At 40.7% G+C, this 22,512-nt stretch overlaps 1 protein-coding gene across 2 annotated transcripts in view; it reads right to left on the reverse strand.

Moving 5' to 3' along the window:
- Nucleotides 1-15,502, reverse strand: part of SEMA3A (semaphorin 3A) — a 332,084-nt gene extending 316,582 nt beyond the window's left edge. The window contains exon 1 of one of the 2 annotated variants that reach the window (XM_053257035.1): nucleotides 14,842-15,502. In XM_053257035.1, the coding sequence (XP_053113010.1) occupies nucleotides 14,842-14,956 (115 nt within the window). In that variant the 5' untranslated portion in view covers nucleotides 14,957-15,502. Of the gene's footprint in view, nucleotides 1-14,295; nucleotides 14,376-14,841 lie in introns of those variants that run through there. The other variant, XM_053257036.1, reaches the window with a different exon arrangement.
- Nucleotides 15,503-22,512: the final 7,010 nt, after the last annotated feature.

Here is a 22,512-nt window from a genome sequence, read left to right on the forward strand (position 1 = left end):
TAATAACTTTTATAAGTTCTCCTCAGTACTAAGTGAACATGAATGCACACTAGGAACAAATCAGAAGCTTTCTCCCATAATTCATAATGAGATAATAGGAGTCAATGTGTTTTTTCTTTATTAAAGAGGTTAAGAGTGGAATTGCAAGTATTGATAGCAAGTACTGATAAACAAGATTTTCTGAAACTTCCGATTTTCCCTTGCAATGTGTAGAATGATGCAGGGAAGAGTTGGTTATTTCTGGGCTGGTCTCTCCCAGATCACATGGGTTAACGTGATGTCAAGCAAGACCTTATCCTTATGTGAATTAAGTGTGTGCAGAAGTTTCATGACAGACAAGTTGATATAGAATGTCTGAAAACCACTTCTCTTAAAACCTCTTCTCTTAAACCACTTCTCTTAAAGTTTCATCTGTCATTCTACTTCTTACAAATCAGATTATTTTTTTAAAAGCTTGGGAAATTTTTATTTGATATATAAACTCTAACATTGTCTGACATCCTAAATAAGCCTGCACACATACGCTCACATGGGGCATGGGAGGTGATTTTAGTCAATCTCCCCTTGCCCCTGAAGTGCCCTGCTGCACTACCCCAAATATGTCCCTCAAGATATGCAACCTCGCCTGAGCTCCAGTGCTGTTGTAGTGAAAGTCTTCTGCTATATGGGCACATCTCACATAGCATACGTGCAGCCTTAGTCAGGATGTCAGCCATTACTTTTAAGTATACAGCTGAAGGGATCAGTAAGCAATGTGAATTTTGAAGGCCTAGAGAAATGGCACTTTTAATGGATTGAAAGATTTGGCATTAAGAAACGAATGCTCAAATAGACCACAAGGAGAGTAGAAGAATGGCCATGCATTCCTAAGCTCTAAGGTGACTCTAATTCCTGAAGATGATCTACAATAGCAAGGAAATAGCTCCTCCCAAAGCTTTACCATTCAGAATACTTAGAGGCTATTCACACGATGGGACGAAATCGGGCTAGCCTTCGCTAGCCCGATTTCGTCCCACTGTGGGAACCACCGGGCTGAACTGCGAGCCCGGTGGTTCCTGAGCAGATAAGCCACTCAAGTAGCCCGCCCCTTAGACTGGGTTTGAGGAGCGAGTGCTCTACAAACCCAGTTTTTGGAATTGTGAGTAGCCACGGCGCGGCTCCGCGCCATGGCTACTCATGAGTAGACTCCCGGTGGGAGGCTTAAAAGCAGCCTCCTGGCTCGGTGGTCTCTCCAGTATACCCTGCGCACTCACGCAGGGCATACTGGAGCTTCCAGTGGCCGTGTGGCCCCCAAACTCCCCAGCCCCTACCGGCTTCATCAACTGAATCGGCTGCCTGGTTGTGTGGGCTGCCGATCTGGCCACCCAGGCAGGTCTACCCGATCGTCTGTGGGGAGAGTGGGCTTAGCCCGCTCTCCCCACAAACCCGGACAAAGCGGGTCTCACTAAAATATGTTTTTAAATCTTGAAAGTAGAGGTGTGCAAAATGTTTCGAGTGCAAAATGGGCCATTTTGAGTGTTCTGAGCTTGAATAAAGGGCCTATTTCAAGCTTGAAACAAAGTGACACCATTTCGAGTTGAAATGTTTTAAGTGTTTTGAATGCTATTTTGGATGGCTGTTTTTCTGGGGAGAGCTGGTCTACCAGAGGCCTAGTTGGCAGAGGCCTGGTTGGCCTGCCAACCCCAATTGGTAGACCAACTCTTCCTGGAAAAACAGCTCTCCAAAATGGCACTCGAAACACTCGACATGCTTCAAGTTTGTTTAATCAAAAAGTTGGCTTGGCTGCTGTTTCATCAAAAAGTTTTGAGCATTTTGCGTTTTGAATTGAGCTTGAAACAAAATGCAAAATCCATTTTGTGCACATCCCTACTTGGAAAATAACCCAATTTGGAGTCTACCTAGTCCTTAAGTCTTATGGGATCAAAAGAGTTTTTCAGTAATCCAAAAACCTTCAGTTTTAAGATGAGGGCTAAGATACATCTAATACCACACATAAGATGGTATTATCATAAAATGAGACTTTGTACAGTCTGGTATGTGATTATGGCTTTAGAAATGAGGCTCCATGCACCCACACTTTGTCTTGGTCTTTCAGTTGGACATTGGGCTGGGGAGGGATGCATACCAGCAAACATTAAATAGGTGCAGCTTCTCTAATCACTTTCTAGAGATGCCCCTGATGAATTTCTGTCTTATGCATCTCAGATCAAGGCAAAGTGTGGGTGTATGGAGTCTCATTTCTAAAGCCATAATTGTATACCAGACTGAACAAAGTCTTTACAGCTTATATGGCACGAAAGTTAAGATGGGCACCTTAAATTGCAATTTCCATTCCTTTTAGAGCATGAGTGTAAATCTAAAGCATCTTAACTCTCATCTTAAACTGAAGGGCTTTGCTTCCCTTTGAGAACAAGAGACCAGAGGGAGAAAACAAATACCCATGAAAGGAAAGTGGGGAGGAATGGCTTTTTAACTATACAAGTGCCAGAGTGCTGTCCTTATTAGACACCTATGTTTAGAACTAGAAAGTCACTCACTAAAAATTGCCATGACTTGCCCCTCCAAACTTTGGCTTCAGAATTCTCAGTGGGCAGACTCAGTTATGGTCTTAGCTAACTTTCCCTTAGTTATTTTTCCTATTATTATGGTGATTTAGAATTACTCAAAAATCACTAGATTGATGTTTTTCATACCAGCAAAAGGCACCAGTCCAGTATGGACCTGAATTTTGGGGGAATGCTAGAAAGCATTAAAAAATCAAAGAACATTATCGATGGTGAAAAAAATGCTGCCAACACAAAATGTTCCCAGATTTCATAAGTGGTTATAGAACTGTTGCCTTAAAGGGCTGAAACAATTAGGAAAAACTCTCCAGACACATCCAGTGGGCATTATGGAATCTGGCTGGTGAAATAAAGATGGATCTATGAAAAATGAATACAGCATGAACATTCTTAAGGCACTAACTTTCATGGCAATATAGCTCTACCTAAGTATGCAATGGACTTGATTTTGAACCTAGCTTCTTTCTTCAAGATGCTGTCCAGACTTGAAGCATCAGTGCTATGGGAGAAGCACTGATGCAGCACTAATGCTTCTGAAGAGTTTCAAACTAGCTGGTGTTTGCACAAGGAGGAGAGCAAATTTCAATTATCTCACTTTCCCCTGGAAGTAGAGATGTGCCTAAAGTGCGGTTCAAAGTGCAGTTTGTGCACTTTTAGGGAAATTAGGAAGGGAACTCTAAGAAAAAGGAGAGCAGGTGGTTACCTGCTCTCTGTTGCAACTTCCAGTTTCCTGCTGGGGTGGCACACCCCCCAAAAAGCCCCATGTGCCATCGGCACATATATAGTGTCCATGCATGTGTAGGCACTATGTGCATGCTGATGGTGCGCAGGGCTGTTTGGGGTGTGTGCTGGAATGGAAGCAAGAATGGGCAGCAGAGAGCAGGTAAGCACCTGCTCTCCTTTTCCTTAAAGTTCCCTTCCTAATTTCTCTAAAAGTTCTCAAACTTCAATTTGTGCTTCAGACACATCCCTAAGAGGAACACTCTGTAGCACTGAAAAATATATCCCTTCCATGGGATTCCAGGGGATCTCTGCCCTGCTGTATGAGTGATAGAGCTGAATTAGTTGCTCTTCAGAAGCACCTATGTTTCTCCCACAGCACTGGTTTAGTTTGTATGTCAGCAACTGGAAGTGGGGCTGGAGAGGGAATCAACATCTTTCTGAAAAGAAAGATATTGCAGATTTTCCTCATACCCAGTGGGATAGGGCCCTATTTAGAATAGATCATCAAGTTTAAAAGCAAGTGGAACTTTTAGCAAGCAATGAAACAAACGAAATTTCTGTCACTTTTTCCTATTGAATAAGTAATCAATGAGCAGCCAGTAATGTTTAGTATTAATAGTAAAAAACATTATTGCAAAAACTATTTTGATGAATTTCAACTAGCTATACATGAAGAAACATTTTTGTCCAAGAGGCGAATGAAGACCAGAACAACAGTTTGAAAGTATGTGGAAGAAATAATGTTCTTTGTGCAGCTTCAGCTGTGATAATTTTTGTAATCTCGCTTAGCCCGCTCTCCCCGCAGATGATCATTCAGTCTGCCCTGGGTGGCTGGATCGGCTGCTCACATGACTGCCGGCTTCAGCAAGGAGCCGGCAGAGGCTGAGATGATCAGGGGCTGCGCTGCCCCTGGAAGGTCCAGGATGGCCCGCGCGAGTGTGTGGGGCATCCTGGAAAAACCCCTAGGGCCAGGAGGGTTGTTTCAGCTTCCCCGTGCGGGTCTCCTTGTGTTTTGCTGCAGCGAGGAGCTGTGCCACAGCAATATACAATCACAAAAACGGGGTTAGTGGAGCACTTGCTCTACTAATCCCATTTAAGGGGAGGGCTACAAAAGCAGGTCACCTGCTTCGGAGAAACCGGGCTCACCTGTGAGTCCGGTGGTTCTCATGCTCGGCCAAAATCGGGCTGAGCCCCATTAGCCCGATTTTGGCCAATCGTGAGAATCACCTCAATGTGTTCTTCACTGGAATTCTTTCATTGAAAAAGAAATTCATTTTTCTTTCAGTATAACTTTTGCCTCTTTAGCAAATTTAGCAAAAATTAGCAAATGGCCAAGTCAGGCCATGGCAAAGTTTAGGTCTTCTAGATTCACACTTGTCACACTTCCAACAGTCAAATGAGAATCCAGGATTCAGTTAAACCATCTTAAATATTTGACAGCAGCAGTGTTTATCACGTCTGGAATTGCCTCAATTCCTGTTCCCCAGTGGTAATTACTTCTATGTTGAGCTTTAGGAAATGATGGAACTTGAAGGTTTAGTTGGACTTTAGTCTCAAAATCCATTGAGCTGTAGTTAGTACATCTGACATATTTTGAGTTTGAATAGGATCAAATAGATTCTGAGACTTCACTCTCTGTGAGTAGATCATGGCAACAGAATCTTTTCACTTGGCCAATGCTCAACATTTTGTCCATAGTTGGTCTCATAAGGAAGATAAAATGGTTTCCAAAAGTTGTCAGATGTATACGATTTTCCCGACAAATGTTACATCTCTGTAGGCTTGGTATGGTTGTACTCCATTGTGATACAGACTTTAGTATGAAGCACAATCATCTACAAGGGCATCAGATTGTGTGGCAAAAGATACTTTCTAGTCCCTGGATCACTGCCATGGGGAATAGACGGACTCATAACAATATAGAAGTTGGCTATCTCTGATTTAATACCAGAGTTAATTTTGCATGACTGTGTTCACTACACTGTTGAAGAAGAAGAAGAAGAAGAAGAAGAAGAAGAAGAAGAAGAAGAAGAAGAAGAAGAAGAAGAAGAAGAAGACAAAGCAAACAGAAACTGAGAAGAGAAGCCATGAAGGGAATCAAAGAAGTTTGCAGTCCAGAAAAGTACAAGCAGGAAGATTTTTAGCAACTGCAAAGATTAGCATCTGCTTGTTAAGGCAACTATCCACTGCACATCCACTGCACAGGAATCTGAGGAGCATTGTAGTGCACTAAAGAAATTTTGAAAAAGAAACAAAGCTTTAAAAAGAATCTTTATAAGTGTTGGTTAGTGGTTTCCTTCTTTGATGTAATGTCACACATACACAAAAGTAAAAACTGATTGCCCTTAAGAGCTGGCTCACATTCCAGTATTCCCACAAGTATGTTGCTTGTTTTAAAATGTGGCTTATGTCATGTATCTAAACATGTTTGGAGAGAGAGAGGGAGGGAGGTGGTGGCAGTAGTGGCACAGGGTGGGGGGAAGATCCACAATTTTTCCCATATGTGAACAAGGATACCTGTTAGGATTCATTGATACTAATTACGAAGGCTGCTATAATAGTTTGTTTAATGCCAACTGCATGGCTTTTTTTTTAAGACACATTTTTCCATGGCACAGGAGAAAAAACTAAGATGCTGTTCTCTAGATACACACAGAGGTTGAAGATAGCTGGGAAATACTACACATAGTTGTATATGCTCTTACATTCCCCTTGCTTTCACACCCTATCTTTTCTGCTCATGGTTTAAGTTTTTCAGATCGTCTCCATTCTTCAAGTGAGGAAATGGTTATATTCAGGGACAGATTTATGAAACAAAAACAAAAAACACATAGTAAATGTGGAAGGTGTTCTCAACCAAATTATCTTAATTAGAATGCTTTTTTTAAAAAAATTACAAATACTGTTAGATTATTTTAAAAGTATACTGCTCTGGATGATTCTACTTAAATGGAAATGCTTTTTTGTTTTATAATTTATTTAATTTATTTATTATTTATTTATTCGATGTTTATACCGCCCTTCCGAACAGGCTCAGGAATTTAATTTTTACAATTAAAAGACAAAAATCATTAAAAACAATTAAAACAGAAATACAAATATAAACACCAATTTTAAAAACATCTTTAAAAACAATTAAACTATCAAGGGCTAAATTAGATGCGGTTTTGAGTATAGCTTCATAGCTGTGGCTTGTTTTTGCTCTAAAGTAGCCTCAATCTGGACTGGAATCACAGCATAGTGGTACGGGGTATTCAACATTTTCTTCTGCACCATTTCGCTCCTCATTCCTCTCCCCAAAATAGCTATTTCATCCTTATCCTACATTAAATGTCAGGGTTAAATAGCTGTTGGGGAGGGGGTTGGCAGGGAAATGGCATGGGAGTAAAGAGTTAAATAGCTCTACTTCTGTGCCAATGGCTCTAATCCAAATTGGGGCCCACCACACAACTTCTGTGTTATGGTAAAAACAAGCCCCTGGCAAGATGCATTTAATATCTCACCTAGTTTGGCCTTAAGAACAAGAGAGTCCAAAAGAGTTATGTATCTGGGCATGCAGATGTATATATAGTTTCTAGGGCATAAGGCTCTGAGGGCAGGAGGTTGCCAGAATGAGACTAAAGGGCCACTCCACAAGCTGCTCCAGCCTGGGAACACTCAGTGGTCAGGCTTCTTTTTTGGTCATGTGCTTCAGGATCATAGCCAGAGCTACTCCATCACAATCACGTCTCTGTTCATGATTACAATAAAAGAAAAGTACTTGTAGATCTTTCCCATCCATCTCACTAAAGAGATGAGAATCGTATATATGGACACGATGTTGTGGAAAGTGTGCTTAGAACCTCATTTTTAAAGGAAATTGTGTGTAATATGAAAAGCAGAGCTAGGAGCTAAGTAATATGAAAAGCAGAGCTAGGAGCTAAGAGTTCATTTAGCAAACTGTGCTATGCAATTGCTGCAGGAGTGTGCAGTGGTAGCAGGCTGGAATCCTTGCTGGAATTATATGCTGATTTGCGAGCAGGTGTCTCCATGGGAGGGGTGGGATGGAATGGTAACCAAGGCTATTTACAATGTACTGCTGGCCTTTGGAATAAGTCATATAGCTAATAACTCCCATGTGCTAGCCACCTGTGGGTTCGCAATCTGGGTAAGATTATTATGTTTTAGGCAAATGTAACCTGTGAAATGGCTCTTAGAGAGTTGCACTGGTGTGTGTATATATATATATATATATATATATATATATATATATATATATATATATATGCTAATTTTAAACTATTCTGTGTTTCATTTAATTCAAGCTACTCTCTGCAGCTGCTTCTTATCTTTTAATCATTTGTGGGAATATTGAACCAAAGATCTTTATTTTAATAAAGCTTGAATGGAAGAAGAAACCAATCTGTATGCAATCATTTTCTATTTAATTATCCTGAAGGAATGTGCATTCAATTGTGCAACAATAACAAAAAAAAATACCCACATATTTACTATTCCTAAACATCCTTAGGAACATTGATACAATAAACAAATGGGATGATAGAGATGGATGCAGGAAACTTATGGTTTAGTAAATGCAGGTTGATACAATCAGAGGTGTTTTGAGTGGAAAAACAAGTTAAGACATCTAAGTGGTCTTATTGGATTCTTTGGAACTAGTGTTTGTTTGAGCTATAAAAATGAAACAGAAAAGGAAAAATAAGAGGAAGATTTCTTTCAGAAGTGGATCCTGAGCCATGTGCATATTTCTCATCATGCAGTCAATGAAACGTGGGAGCTGCTTCACTATTGTAAGCTCCCATGCATCTGGGGCAGCATGAGAATTATGCATCCATGTGGGCAGGGCTAAACACATACATTTTTCCCACCCAAAGCATCCCACTAAAGGGGGGTGGTGAAGAGACATGCGATTGGCCTGACCCACTTGATAGCTTTGTTTACAAACTGTAACCTTATGAAGTGGCTGTGGCTGCAAAGAAGGTCTCTGCCTCCCCTCTTAACTGTGATTAAGAGATCAGCAATGGGCTTCAGGAGCATGAGTCCTCCTCCCCTTGCCCTCCCAAGGATGAATTATCACCTCCTACCTGTGGATAAGACTAACCAGAATTCTTGTTTAATCAGGTTTTGAAATTAACATTAGACTGTATGAAGGAAAGTCTCCTTCCCATTATGTTTTGTGGTTTGTTTTCTTTAATTTGTTCTGTGTCCTCTCCAGGCTTTGCAGGGGTTAAAAGGTAGCAACCTCTAACAGCCAAGTCTGAGGAAAAAGTTGTTTACTGGAGAGTTTTGGAGGGAAAGTTACAATATGTTGTGAATGGTTGTCTCTAGGCCTCTTCCTGGAGACAAGACAGAACAGAAGGTTCTGGCTGCCTGTGGGAAGTAACTACAAATTAACCCTGATTGGTTAAAGTATCCCTTTGGAAATGGATAAAAGGGAGGGTTGAACAGCCAAGAGGTAGAGGGCTATGGGGGAAAAGTTTTTTGTGTAAGAGTGCACTGCTGAGTGTTGTGTGAGCTGGAAGGCTGGAACACCAGCAGGTTAGGGTTGGGCTAAAACTGCTAGGGAAGAAAGCAGTGAGGAAACTGGTCCTACTGCTAGGCCTTGGAGAGAAGGCTAGCAAGCTTGTTTGTTTTATATTTTGAATTTTGTACTCTTGCCACCTGAACTTTTCAACTTTTGTTCCTGTTTTTTGAATTTTTGCAATCTCTTATAATAGTGTACTATTTTACTGGTATCTCTGTTTGTTATTTTAGTCCCTCCTCATGCCTACATGCCCATTTTATTTACCACACTACTGAGTCTTTATATTGTCTTTGAGAGTTCAGTGACTAGGAGTGAAACCAGTCACACTAGTTAAAGCTCTTATTTTGATGGCAGTAGATGGTTAGACTGAGGGCTGGCTGTGGCTAAACCCTCACTGACTAACTTCAGATTGTGCTTAGTCATGAGCCCAGGTAAGCTGCAGTGGCATTCATGCTGATCTTTCTGTAACAGCAGTTAAGGAGTAGGGATGTGCACGGAACTGCCAGCGGCTGTTTCAACGGCAGGGGGGGGGTTACTTTTAAGGAGCAGGGAGGGTGCTCTTACCCCCCGACCACATTTTCCTCGCCAGTGCTGTGTTTAAAAATGTTCCAGTGAGGCGGCAGTGTACCTCCTTGCTGCCCTGGTGTGCGTTGGGCTGGAAGTGCCGGTCATGCAAAGTGCATTTGTACGTGTGAGCACTGGGGCGGCAAGGAGGTATGCTGCCACCCTGCTGGACCGTTTTTAAACAAATGACTGGGGGGGGTGGAATGGGGGGGAAGAGCACCCTCCCTGCTCCTTAAAGTTACCCCCCACCATTGAACTGGCTGAACCGCCAGTCTTTTGAACCAGTTTGGAGGTCTGTAACAGGGCCTCCAAACCAGTTTGTGCACATCCCTATTAAGGAGAATTTGCTTCTGAAATGGAAGGGGAAGGAACATATGCTCTGCAGCTGGCTCCTATCTCTTAATTGAGTTATGAAGAAGCTAGCCAGAATTGCATCTGCACCAACCTACTGTGAATGATATGCTAATTCTGGTAATTTGGCAATCTATGATATAAAGCTGCTTGGGCCTGACTGACTGACATGAAACTCCCACACCAAACCACAAAAGATAGAAACATGCCATTTTCGCAGGTAGGTTCCAGACTTTGCCCAGACTCCCCCCAAAATCCCAAACCCTGGAAAAATGTGTTACTTTCCTAGAAAATGCAAAGAACCCCTCTCCCATTGGAAAGCATGGAGAGTGAGAACTCAGAGATAGAAAAGGACTAGAGTCAGAGAAAGAGAGAGAGAACACTCCTCAGTCAATGTTTGTGAGATGGAGATGTGTTAACTGTACATAGTATTGGATGCAGAAATGCTGGGATGAAAGTTAAGATTATTGTATTTCTTCATTCCTTCAGAGTTATCTTCATTTCATTTAGTCTTAATAATCTTGAGTGGCTTTTGACAATTACTTCTCTCTTTCCTATTTTGAATGCAGCTAAACACCCTCACTCCTAGTTCACACACAGATATTCATCATGTTGACTGTATCATATCAAGTCACAACTTTCATGCTTGAAAGACAATCACAGATAAATCCCTACAGAAAGAATTTACACATCAGTGCAAGGACCATACTTTTCATCTGAGGTAGTTCATGCAATTGGTTGAGTATCATCAAAGGGCAACTAAGTTCATACATGTATGCTCTTCACTTGATGAACATCATAGTTGAAATGCCACAGAAAAAAATATTCCTATTACCTCTCTTCAGACACCATATTTTTTAGTGAAGTCAGATCAAACATTCTGGGCTGAGACATGTTACGTTTATAAGAAATAATGTGATGTATTCACACATGGGTAAACTAACTAAAAATCTTGTATAATGTGTTGGAATAATGTATACCCATAACTAATGAAATAAAATTACATATGTGAAGAAGAATGTGCACATTGATTGTAGAAAGCAAGATGAGAGGGAGTTTGCATTGCTTGCATCAGATCAGAGGCTTTTGCTGGAACAATCCATGGGTGGTGGGGTGCTGCCTGATGTCCTTCCCCCATAGGCCCTTTGCAAACACCAGTCTTTGCAAGCCTGCTATGAGATTATGGCCAATGTGCTTAGGATCATCTTGTTTAAAAACGGTCTGCGTGTGCACAGACATCAATTTAGCCTGCCATCATTCTGTGCTACTTTCTCTATACTTAGGTCCAGATATACAGCCTACTGAATTCAGTGAACACTATGCAACAAAGTGTTCCCAATTGAAGAAAATATGAACTGGGCCATTGCACCATTCATTGAAAAGAACTGAACAGCATTGCAACCTAAAATTTTACTGTTACTACATTTGATCTTAGCAAAAAGGCTGAGGAGCTTTTGTATATAATAGTATAAAAACTATTTCTAGTCAGTGAATGTAATAAAGAGTGATGAATGATACTGCTACTATTGATTAGAATATGAAAGGGATATTGGATAAGATTTTATTTACAGACTGGACTTACCAGCTCGGATCCAAAGCTCTAGCTGTCTTAGACTCACCCAAGAATCTACTTGCAGTCACTGAAACTTCTAGGAACAGCTGAGCCCCCACATGCCAAATCAAAAGCTGTTTTTGGAGCTCCCCTAAGTTTCAAAGGCAGTTTGCCATCTAGGGGGAAAGTCAGCTGTCTGAGTTCTTAGGATCCTGGTCATCATGCCTAAGTTCTTGGTCTTTCCAACAAACAGCCCATGACTTCTATCATCTATATAGAGCTTTAGATCACTTCATCTAAAAAGATAGGATGGTTCTAATCTGGTACAAAGCTGAGTGACAGGAAGTTACAGGAACTCAAGAAAAGAGAGGTCACTGTAACTTCTGTCTAGCAATCTGAGAAATGACAGAGCTAATGGAGGAACTTTGAAAATAAGTGACTATAGGAAATGAAGGTTGACAGGGATTTAACCCATAATTAATCACTCTAAAAAAATTTAAGGCAGCCCTCTTTCCTTTTTTTAACTATGTTTGACATCTAATTAGTTCAGAAAAACAAGATGCTTTTTAAAAAACCTTATTCTTTTGACAATTTACAAGGCTCTGGGGAAAAACCCAAACACATAACCCAATGACACACATGGTTTAAAAAAAAAAAGCGGGGAGGGGGAGCCAATGACACTCAGTAAAAGAAAAGAAAAATGACTTGGCACATTCCAGCCCCTTCCCCCACCACTGCATGCTCCTTCTTGTTCATTTCAGTTTATTTGATTATATTACCAGGCATCCTATCCCTAAAAGAAACCTAACAGGTAGCTAAAGAGTAACATTTCCACACTGCAAATAGCACATTAAAAAATGCAGAGGTGGTCTCAATGGTATGAAAATGCCTTGTGGTGTCATCATGCAAACTCCACCATGGTGTTTGCCTCATATTAATCTGCAACATCTCTCTGTTAATATACAGAGAGTACTTAAAAGCAACCGCTGTGCTCATTTCACTGAGGAAATATTCACAGCATGAAGCATTAGAAGGACAATTAATTATCCAAAGCGTTATTAGCTCATGTTCTTTATTCTTCTATGTCCCCTGGTAACTAGATATTTGGCACTGCTAGAACATATCCCTAACTCCTCAGATTATCAGCATGCTCCTCAGAAAACTCAGCTAAGCAAAAGCCACATTGCAGAATTTAAGTAGCTCAAGAATAACAATGCTTAGCAATTACATAACACGTTAAATGTGCTCAAAGCACTTCACATATATTAATTACTACTCATATGCTCACATTTAAGCATTTGCTTAAATACTTTGTTGGGACAAAACTTGGGTTTCCAGTGAATTGAGCTGTGGATATTAACATTATTTTGCTGCTGCCACTACTGTTCAGTTTTAATAGGAAAATTCAGAGCCAGCACAGTGCACTGGATACATTGTTAGGCTTGGACCACACTGAGTCCAACATTCTTGCATGAAGCTCAATGCAAGTCACTACTTCTCAGTCTCACAAGTTTGTTGTTGGGAAGGTAATATAAAATAAAACAATGCACTTTAACTCCTGGAAAAATTGTAGGAAAGCAATACATAAATAGTAGCAAAATCAGTAGGGCTTAATCATAGGTACATTTATTTCGAAGTAAGACCAATTGAACCCAGATGGACTTACTTCAAGGTAGTAAGCATCCATGTTGATATAGACATGGTATATGGTAATCAAAAGAAGTGCACATGTAACAAAATAATACAACAATAAAGACTTAATCCCTTATTCTGCAGCCAGACACATCTAGATAGATGAAGCATTACCACTTCTTGCACTGAAAGGTGACAGAACTAGGACCCTCACACAAAACTTAAAAGGAGTAAAAACAGCATATTACTTCCAATTAGCCACTGTTCTTGTTAACAGATAATTTAAAATCAGCAACTTAATTCCCACACTGTACATATAATTAGATTCCAAAAGGAACATTAAAGTTAATTAGATAATAAGAAGTTAAACATCCATCCAGGGAAGCTTATGAACCAGATTGTATAGTGACATCTCGTTCTAAGAAAGCAAAAGGTAACTTTCTTGCATTTTTGTTACATATCTAGCAGTGTCACCTCATAGAAAATTAATTAGCATATTCCAAGAATTACAAAGTGTTGCTTTCACACACAGACAAATGGGTGCTTGTTTTAGAATATGTACATTTAAGTTAAGCCACAGTTAAGCCGGAACACACGCATGGTTTTATGGGTGTTTGATTTGCTGAGCCAAGGAGTGTAAATGATGTCTGCCTGGCATCTTTTAGCATGTGATCTTACAGGCAGTTCATATGGTCCTCCCATCCTTTACTTAAGTGTAGCCTCATCAGCTTCAATGGAAGCAGCTTGAACATTGCAATTTAATTAGTATCAAAGCCTTAGCAAATCATGCTTTTAAAAAGTTGTGCCAGAAAAGTATGAATTCTTTCCATCTTGGAAAGCAGAAAAAACGTCCCCCCACCCCACTGTATAAGCTGCACAGACATGATGCACCATGCAAACAAGTGACTTCTGTAATCACATTTCATCCTTTTTTACATTTTGTATGTGGGGGGAGGGGGTATATTATTTTGTTATATCTTAAATTGAAGACATCTCCTGTTCCAAAATAATAAAATATTGATTTTACAAAATTCACTCCTTATAAACAATTCTGCTATTCCATGTTCCACAGGCCCATGTTGCACACTAAATTTGTGTTTTTGAAGCCCTGAAAGGAGAAAAAAGTGGGTGTGTCCAATAGTAAGAACTTGTACTCGCAGCAACATTATTCCCAAGTTAACTGCCAGGCACAGAGAGTGCTGTTGTGTAGGGTCCAAACAGTTAAATGTAACCTGCTAGTTTTCTCTCCGCACTAATGCTCAGTTTTCTTTAAATGTGAGTGAGACTCATTCAGACAATATGCACATAAAACAGAAGAAGCTGAAGAATCAAACGCACATAGGCAGAATAATCCATCGCCCCCACCCCCCGCCCCGCCACCGCACCTCCAATCGTCTTTTCCTGGAGCTCATCTCTTCTTTTACACTTCCTCGTTTTCTTGGCAAGCCCGCATCCATTGCTTATGTTAGGCATCTGACTGTCAGACTTGTGCCGTTTGAATATTCATGATTAAGATTAACTCTTTCATGACTTCAAACGAATGAAACGCGATAGAGACAACCCAAAAGAAGTAGAGTAGGGAAGCATTTCAAGTGTAAATAGAATAGTAAGATACACAGAGAGGAGGCTCATGGATTGTTGCGCTTGACGTTTGAGGTCTGACAGAATCAGAGGTGATTGAATAAACGTTATTAGTGAACCACGACTAGACTTCCAGAAGCACTTGGGTGCTGCTAATGCGAACTCCTCCTTTGTCTGCATTGAAACTGTGCAGTGCAACATCTCAAGAAAAGAGTGGGTTTGACTGGAGTGATTCAGTCAGGCTGAACAATGACAAATCCCTATGAAAATTGACGGTTACGAAGGAATAATGGAGACATACCTAGGAAATCAGCCAGGAAGAGGGAATAATAGAGAAAGAACAGGCTTACCTTTGTAGGATAATTTTAGCCGCGGCACGTTGTTCTTGACATGTTGGCAACATGCTCTTTCTGCTAGTAATAATACTCCCAAGAAAAGAAAAGCAATCCGACGGATCCAGCCCATGATGCAGAAGAACACTGTACAGTCTCCTTGCGTTACCGACGATGCTCCCCCCCGGTGCTCCCTTCTTGTCCTGTGGGTGTAGAGAGGGGGGTTGAATCCACCAAGAAGTTCAAAGTGATCTAAAAACTGAGAGGTAACAGGTGAGCCTGGTCAGTTTCATTCAGAAACCCAGGACGATCGCAAAACCTCATGGCTAGGTTTGTAACATCTCCGCGGCTGCTGCTTCTAAGAACAGTCACCGGAGCAGGAAGAGAAAAACAATGAACTTCTAGCGCTCTCCCTCTCCATACATACACACAGACAAGAGTGTTAGAAGCTGGAGGGTATCTAGCCAGACGACACAGGCAGAAAAGAGGCACAACCAGTGAGTGGGAAAGAGAAATTGACCAGAGAAATTGACAAGAGCTGCAGCTCTTGTGGAGGAGTGAGCGTTTTCCGCCAGCCAGCCTCTTTTTTTTATCTAAGCTATACTCTGATCGCCTTGTGCCACAAGCCAATCCCCTTCTCTTGCTCCCCTCCGGCTTCAGTTGCAGGCAGGAGGAATTAAAAAAGGGGGGCAGAGAGGCGCAGCAAGGCTGAGTTTTCCTGTACACATGGAGGGGGAGAGAGAGAGATGACACAGGAATCTGAAGAGTTCCTCTCCCCTTCCCCTTCTTTTTAACCCCACACTCTCTCTAGACTGGCTGACAATGGGAGAACAAGCGAAGCACAACCCACTTTCCTTCCTCCTGCTGTCACCAAACACATGCAAAAAAGATCTAGGAGAAGATTCGAAGAGGGACCCGTTGGGGAAAAGCAGAGCGCTATAAATTTTAACGCCAAAGACACAACCATTCTCCCCCTCTCCATCCCGGCCCCCCTATCTTAAAAAAAAAAAAAGAATTTGTATTTGTTATTGTTGATATACTTTATTTTAAGGGCCTACTGTCATAAAAAAAAAATCCCAAAGGATTTTTTACCCTTATTCACATTTTTTAAAACACACAAAAAACCTTAAAGCAACTCTTCTATCAACACAACCCCACTACTGGATTTTAATTTAAAGCCTTGTTAGGAAACTCTCCTGCCCTCCTCTCCAACAACCTCCCCCAGGTTAGCAAGAGAAACTCCTAGTGCAAAGTCCATTTCAAGACACATATATAAGTCCAATGGGGATAATAAATTATGTAGGAGATTCTCTAAAGAACTTTTCCCCCCTCTTAAAAATATCCATAGCCTTCCTCTTTTGGGAAAGGTCTGGTTATATGAAATCCATTAGTAAAGTCCCTCCTCCAACATCTTTGTCTCAAAAAGAGATAGGAAGACCCAATATACGTTAAACGCAGTGGAAGAACACACGCATAGCCATGCAGCCTCTGAGGTTCTTGCAGATTAATTCAATGACATTCTTGGTTCTGCTTGCCATGAATCTAAGACAGATTTTTAAAAATATTTGTACAATGATGAATTATATTGCAATTTTATATTATAGTATAGAAACACACTATGATAATAGCATTATGCATATTATGCATATCAGTATGCATATTATCAGGAAACCAAACTTTTGTCTGTTAGGGACAATTCTTAAGTTGCCTGTGCAATATGGCTGCCATTTCTGTATGATTGGTCTTGCACTGCACTGGTAATGTTGGGCATCATGTGGTGGCATAGGTAGATGATATGATCTCCCATACCAGCCCTGCTGACCCCCATGGAAGTAAAGAACTGTTGGGTAATGTCAAGGGTCAGCTGGCACATTAGTGTGGAACTGAGCTGCTCAAGTTTGATTCTGGGAATTTATAGGAAAGATTAATCATCATCAGCCTTCTGTGTCATGTTCACCTAACAAACTGTAAAGTCAGCTGGAGAAAGGTCGGATAGCAGCCTGCAGGACCTTCTTGCACCAGCTGCACTGATGGCACCTCAGAGCAACAGATTATTAGGCTTAAGACACTAACAACTGCCTCTTCGGGCAAACCATCACAGTGTGGTGGAGAGAGTAAGGTGCCTGAGTCTGGCTGCCAAGAGCCCCATTGAGAATAGTGTGCTAACGGATCACTTAATAAAGACATCTAGCCTCTCAAAGAAAGGTTCAGACAGAAAAGCTCATATAGAACTTCCTGGTTTTGTCTTTTAAAGATTTTCCACGTTGTACATGGTATAATCAAATATACAAGAAGTCAGTCTTTTCTAAACATGCTTGTTGTCCAAAAGCATTTCCCTTCTCCCTAGTTTTTGTGTTTAAAATGGTTCCAGGATGAAACTATCTACATATGTTTTAAACTAGTTAAATACAAGGATGTAGAGACAACTATGTCTGTCCAAGGTTACTCCCATAAATAAGAACATCTACTGATTTCAAGCATTTTTACCCTGTCTCTACTTGGAGTTTTACAAACAATATTAAAATCATAAAAACCTACACAAAATGAAAATCTGTCAACTTATCTTCAAATAGACATAAAAGTCCCATATACCCAAAGACCTAAGACCTCATCCCAGCTCTAGTAACACATAATACATACCAAATGTACTTCCAGTTAATTCAATATGGGTGAGGGTGAATAAGTATCATGATATAGAAGCAGATGTGTATCCAGTTTTTCTTCCATATTTGGATTAATTACACATGTTGAAGATTGCTTCTGCATATCTATCTCCCTTGCTGATTGATTTGTTCTATGCTGTGTTTGAGAGCCTGTTGGAGATAATGTGGTGACAGTCAGGACTGTAAAGATCTAGCTCCTCATTCCAATTGTCGAAACTTACTACATTGAGGGAACATGGAACAAGACAGAAAGTTCTCAGAAAGTGTGTGGAGGGGGAATTGATATAGGACGAGGTGCTGATTTATCTACCTCATTACATCATTACAATTTAGAAATCCATGAAGCCTGAACATTCTTTCTCTACATTCCAATTATTTATTATTTATTAATTTAAAATATTTATACCCCGCCCCTCCAGTGCAATACTGCTGCATTAAAATGGAGGCTGGGCAAGATGGCCAACAAGGTCCCCTCCGACTGTATGATGCTATGATTCTAAAAACCTGAGTCTTTGGCAACCAAGGGCATGTCTAGTAGAAATGAAATTAATTTGGGGAGAGGAAATTTCTCAAGCAAGAAAACAAAAATTCCGTATTCCAATTCTGCTCTCAAAATATCAATTTTATATTTACTTTGTTTTCAGTGTTCCCTTCCTAGTTATAGATGATGCTGGATCTGGGAGTTTAGAAAAAAGCAATTTGTCAAGATATTTAATGTTACATCCCTGCTTTAAAATTAATGAGCAGTGCTCATCCAAGTTTTCAAAAGCATGTTTCACACCCAGTTTTAAAGAATGAACAGTTTTTAAATTCAAGTTTTTTCAAATGTTGCTGAATAGTTAAATGTTCCATTTATGTGGAATTTTTCCGCCACCTATCACACTTAAACAGCAGCTTCCTGTAATTTCTGTTGGTACAGAACAATTTAAACAATGGGAAGCTGGAAATCTCATCTTTCCAAAATCCAGTAGCAGCTTTTAGACTGCATATTGTGCATGGTTACTGTGTCCAACATGTCATCCTGTGCAGACAGCAGGGGTAGAAGGGTGACTGTCTCAGGAGGCACCAGTGTATATAGACTGTATGAAAGCATATCCTTAGGCTTAGACACACACTGACATCATAATTTTACTCTTTAGGATGGTACACAATAACACAAGCATCATGCCAGTGCTGTTGCATGAGATGGCATCTCAGCAATAGCCTTTTATACATTTATAAAGTTAACTCATACTGAGTTATACCCCTGGTCTGAAGTTCTATCTCAGACCTAGTGCCCCAAATCCTTTCAACTTAAGATGACAGAAACTGAAATGGGGACCTCTTCCCTACAAGGTATGACATAAAGATGGTTTTTGTGTGTGTGGTTTGTTTGTTTGTAAAGTTGTTGCATGGCATTAATTTGGGTGGGTTGGGCTTCTACACACAGTTGAAAGAGTTAACATACAGTATCCTAAAGTAGAGCTGGAAAAAAAATTCAGCAGCACTTCAAAATACTAAAATCAAATCTTTACATCAAACAGTTTCCATAATTGATACTACAGGTGGGGAACAAGCTAGAATAATGTAATCTGAATTTTTGCAAACGAATCTGAGCTTAAAACCTCCCCCCCCACCCTTCATTTCATCTCTGCCATGATAAAGTCATTTTATCTGCCACAGAGCAAGCTGCACTGGAACAATGTCACCTGCCTAATATTTGACGGAGCCTTTTTAATAATGGAATTAGATCAGACAAGCAGCAAAGAAGGATGAACTTGGTACTTTCAGTTACCTTGGCAGATGCTACTCTGTGTCTTATCACAACTACTGGATACTTATAGGCATAGATTATTTTACTCCTAGATTTTGAATACATGTTAAAATAGCTTTTCCATTTCAGATAGGGACATTAACCCTGTTATGAAGCAAAACCTAAGCATTTTGTCCCTGCTACGAACACAATGACACACCAACAGGATAAAAAGGAGATCCTCTTGCCTGTTTAATAAACCCTTCTGCTTCCTGAGCTTAATTCATTAATCCCACCACATTTTATCTAACCCACTCAGCAGTTCCATTGATCTCTGGCATTGTTGAGAAAATAAGATCCAAACATAATGTTAGTTTTGGTCATTCCCACACTTGTTATCCTTGTGCACTTTCATGCTCTGGGGGCAATGGATTAACACTCCAGAATGACAAGAGATGCCTGTCTGTTTTCCATGGATTACTTACTGCAGACATTCACTCCACAGAAGAACCCCTTGTCACAATGAGATTATTTGGAGAGGTAGTCCAGTGAATTACACTTTTGTGTCACAGTACAATGCAAACAAAAACATAAAAAACGACTCACAACTGGGACTTTATAAAAGCACAATGTTTTAAAAACGTCATTAGTGAATCACATTAGATTGCAGTCCTGTGCCTAGATTGCTTAAATAAAACTTAGCATCTTTCACACTCACTAGGTCAATGAAGTCAATGCAATTTAAGAATGGTAGAGCTCTGTTTTTCAGACTGTTTCCTCTTGGGGAGTCCTTGGCTTGTTTGTCAAGGAACACCTGTGCATGGTAGAGGATTTTTGAACCTTTTTCTAAAGTATATGCTCAGTTGGCTCAGTTTGGCCAATTAGGCCAGTTGGGCATCATCATTTCCTGACATTAACTGAGACTGCAGATAGAACATACCCAACTTCCTTAAGCACTGTGCATCACAGGGGAAGATCAGTTGTGCTGAGTAAGATTATTTCCCCGGATGCTTGCCTACCATTACCAATCTCTGAGGAACTCTAGCTTCTAGGTTCTACAGAACATAGTTTCAAAACCATTGCTTTATAGTATTCAACATTTCACACACGTTATCTCAGCAATGCAGCAGCCCTGTAAGGTAGGTTTGCAGTGGCCCACAGTGAGTTAGATTTGAACCAGGGATTTCCTAGTTGACAGCTCAGTATCTTTCCCACTAAAATAGTTCAATGAAGTCAATGGGATTTATGGAGCCTAACTGACAGCAGGAATGCAGGGAGGAGAGCTGCTTTTGTGGTAGCAAGTATTAGTTGTTCCTTCTGCTAAGCAGGGTCTCTGCCCTGTTTGCATTTGAATGGGAGAGATGTGTGAGCACTGTAAGATATTCCCCTCAGGGAATGGAGCCACTCTAGCAAGAGCACCTGCATGCTCCTATGTAGAAAGTTCCAAGTTCCCTCCCTGGCATCTCCAAGATAGGACTGAGAGAGACTCCTGCCTGCAACCCTGGAGAAGCTGCTGCCACTCTGTGTAGACAATACTGAGTTAGATGGACCAATGGTCTGACTCAGTATAAGGCAGCCTCCTATGTTCCTAATGCAGCCATGTACTGCAGTCTTATTTCTATGCACATTTACTTGTAAACGAACATAGGATCAAACCAAGTATTACATTAAGCACATGCTTAATCCTGGTATGCTTTTAAAATATTTTTTAACTGGCAGCTGCAGAGGGGCTCTATCCAGACTGGGACCACAGCATAAACCTTTGTCCCCATGACAGTACAGATCTGAGTTGGCCCCACAGTGACTGCTTTTTTGCCTCAGGAGCAGCAGACAGTTGAAGCCCTCCACCCCACACACGCTTGTCCCAGTCTGAATTGGACTCCTCCTCAGCTGCTAATAAAGAATAAAAGTGTATTAGCATGTGTGCTTAACATATGAAGTAGTTTGACCTTGCAAATCAAATTTACTGTCAAAATGAACTTTGTGTATAAATGAGCAGGCTCACTTTTTCTGGACCTGTTCACAGAAGGAAGAGGACATAAGCCTGTATTCTAGAAAAGTTACTAGTCCACAATAATTTTTATTAGGCATTCATAGCAGACAGTTAGGCATTTGTAGTACACTGATGACCTAAAGAAGAAGGGGAGGGACGCCTCTCTACAACTTCTTTATCTGTCACCAGTTTTTTTAACCCACTACAGACAACCAGGCAAGTGGCTACAGTAAACATAATCAAGCAATTGTCCTGATTCAAAACACCTTATATGAAAGGCTTCCCCATTCAAATTAATGGACCTTCTTCCACATAATTTATTTGGGATCAGAATAAACTTTAAAAGTGCTTGTGTCCTGCTTCAGTCTTTTCATAGACAAAGTCTTTGTTTCCAATTAATGCCAAATCTAAAAATAAGGCAAAATTACTGAATATGCCATGTGGCAAGAGAAAGCACAAAGATACTACATTTCATTTTTAAATAGGTTAGACCACAGGGGGGCAGAAAGTTTCCTTTCTCAGCCCCTCATCAGCAAAGTACTTAAGCAGATGCTCAGCATTTAAACATAGGCAGGGGAAACATTGGTTTCAGAAGGAGAACTAACATGCTTGTCAAGTGAGGAAGAAGCTAATGTAAAGCATGTTTGGATCAGGATATTCATTCCCAATCACTCTCCTAGATTATTCTGGCTCAAAAGCCAGTCTCAAAGATAAGGAATCCATAGTTCTTTACAGCAACATGAATCAATGCACTAAGCAGGAGATGAACATTCCAGAGCAGCAGCCTCTGGCTTTGTCTGCATACTTAGGGGGGCTACTGTCTCTTGAAACTAATGAATTAAAATTCTGTCCCACCTTATATCAAATTCAATGTAGCTTGAAAGATTGCATCATAATCATAAATTTTTACAACTGGGGAGAGGAGCTAAAGATAACCAATAGATAAAAATTGATGACATATGCTGGGGCAGGGGTGGAGCTACCACTGTTCCAAGGTGTCCTTGGAACATGAACTGCCCCGGGGTCTGTGGATTGTCTGGCTCTCTTGCCTCTACCCTGCTTCCCACCAACTGGCTGCTCTTACTGCCCTGCCAGCTGACCAGCAACTCCTGTTGTTGTTGCTATGAGTCCTCCTGCCACAGCTTGCCATCTGGCTCCAAGGCCAGTTGGATGCAGGAAGGCCATTAGGGATTTCCTGCTTCTGACTGGCCTGGGAGCCAGATAGGAATGGAGGGCATGCATGCACGGCTTCCCTTTCCATCCAGCTCCTGGACAGGTCAGAAGCAGGAAGCCCCTATTTG

The sequence above is a fragment of the Hemicordylus capensis genome, chromosome 5 (assembly GCF_027244095.1).
Source record: "Hemicordylus capensis ecotype Gifberg chromosome 5, rHemCap1.1.pri, whole genome shotgun sequence".
Taxonomy (NCBI): Eukaryota; Metazoa; Chordata; class Lepidosauria; order Squamata; family Cordylidae; genus Hemicordylus; species Hemicordylus capensis.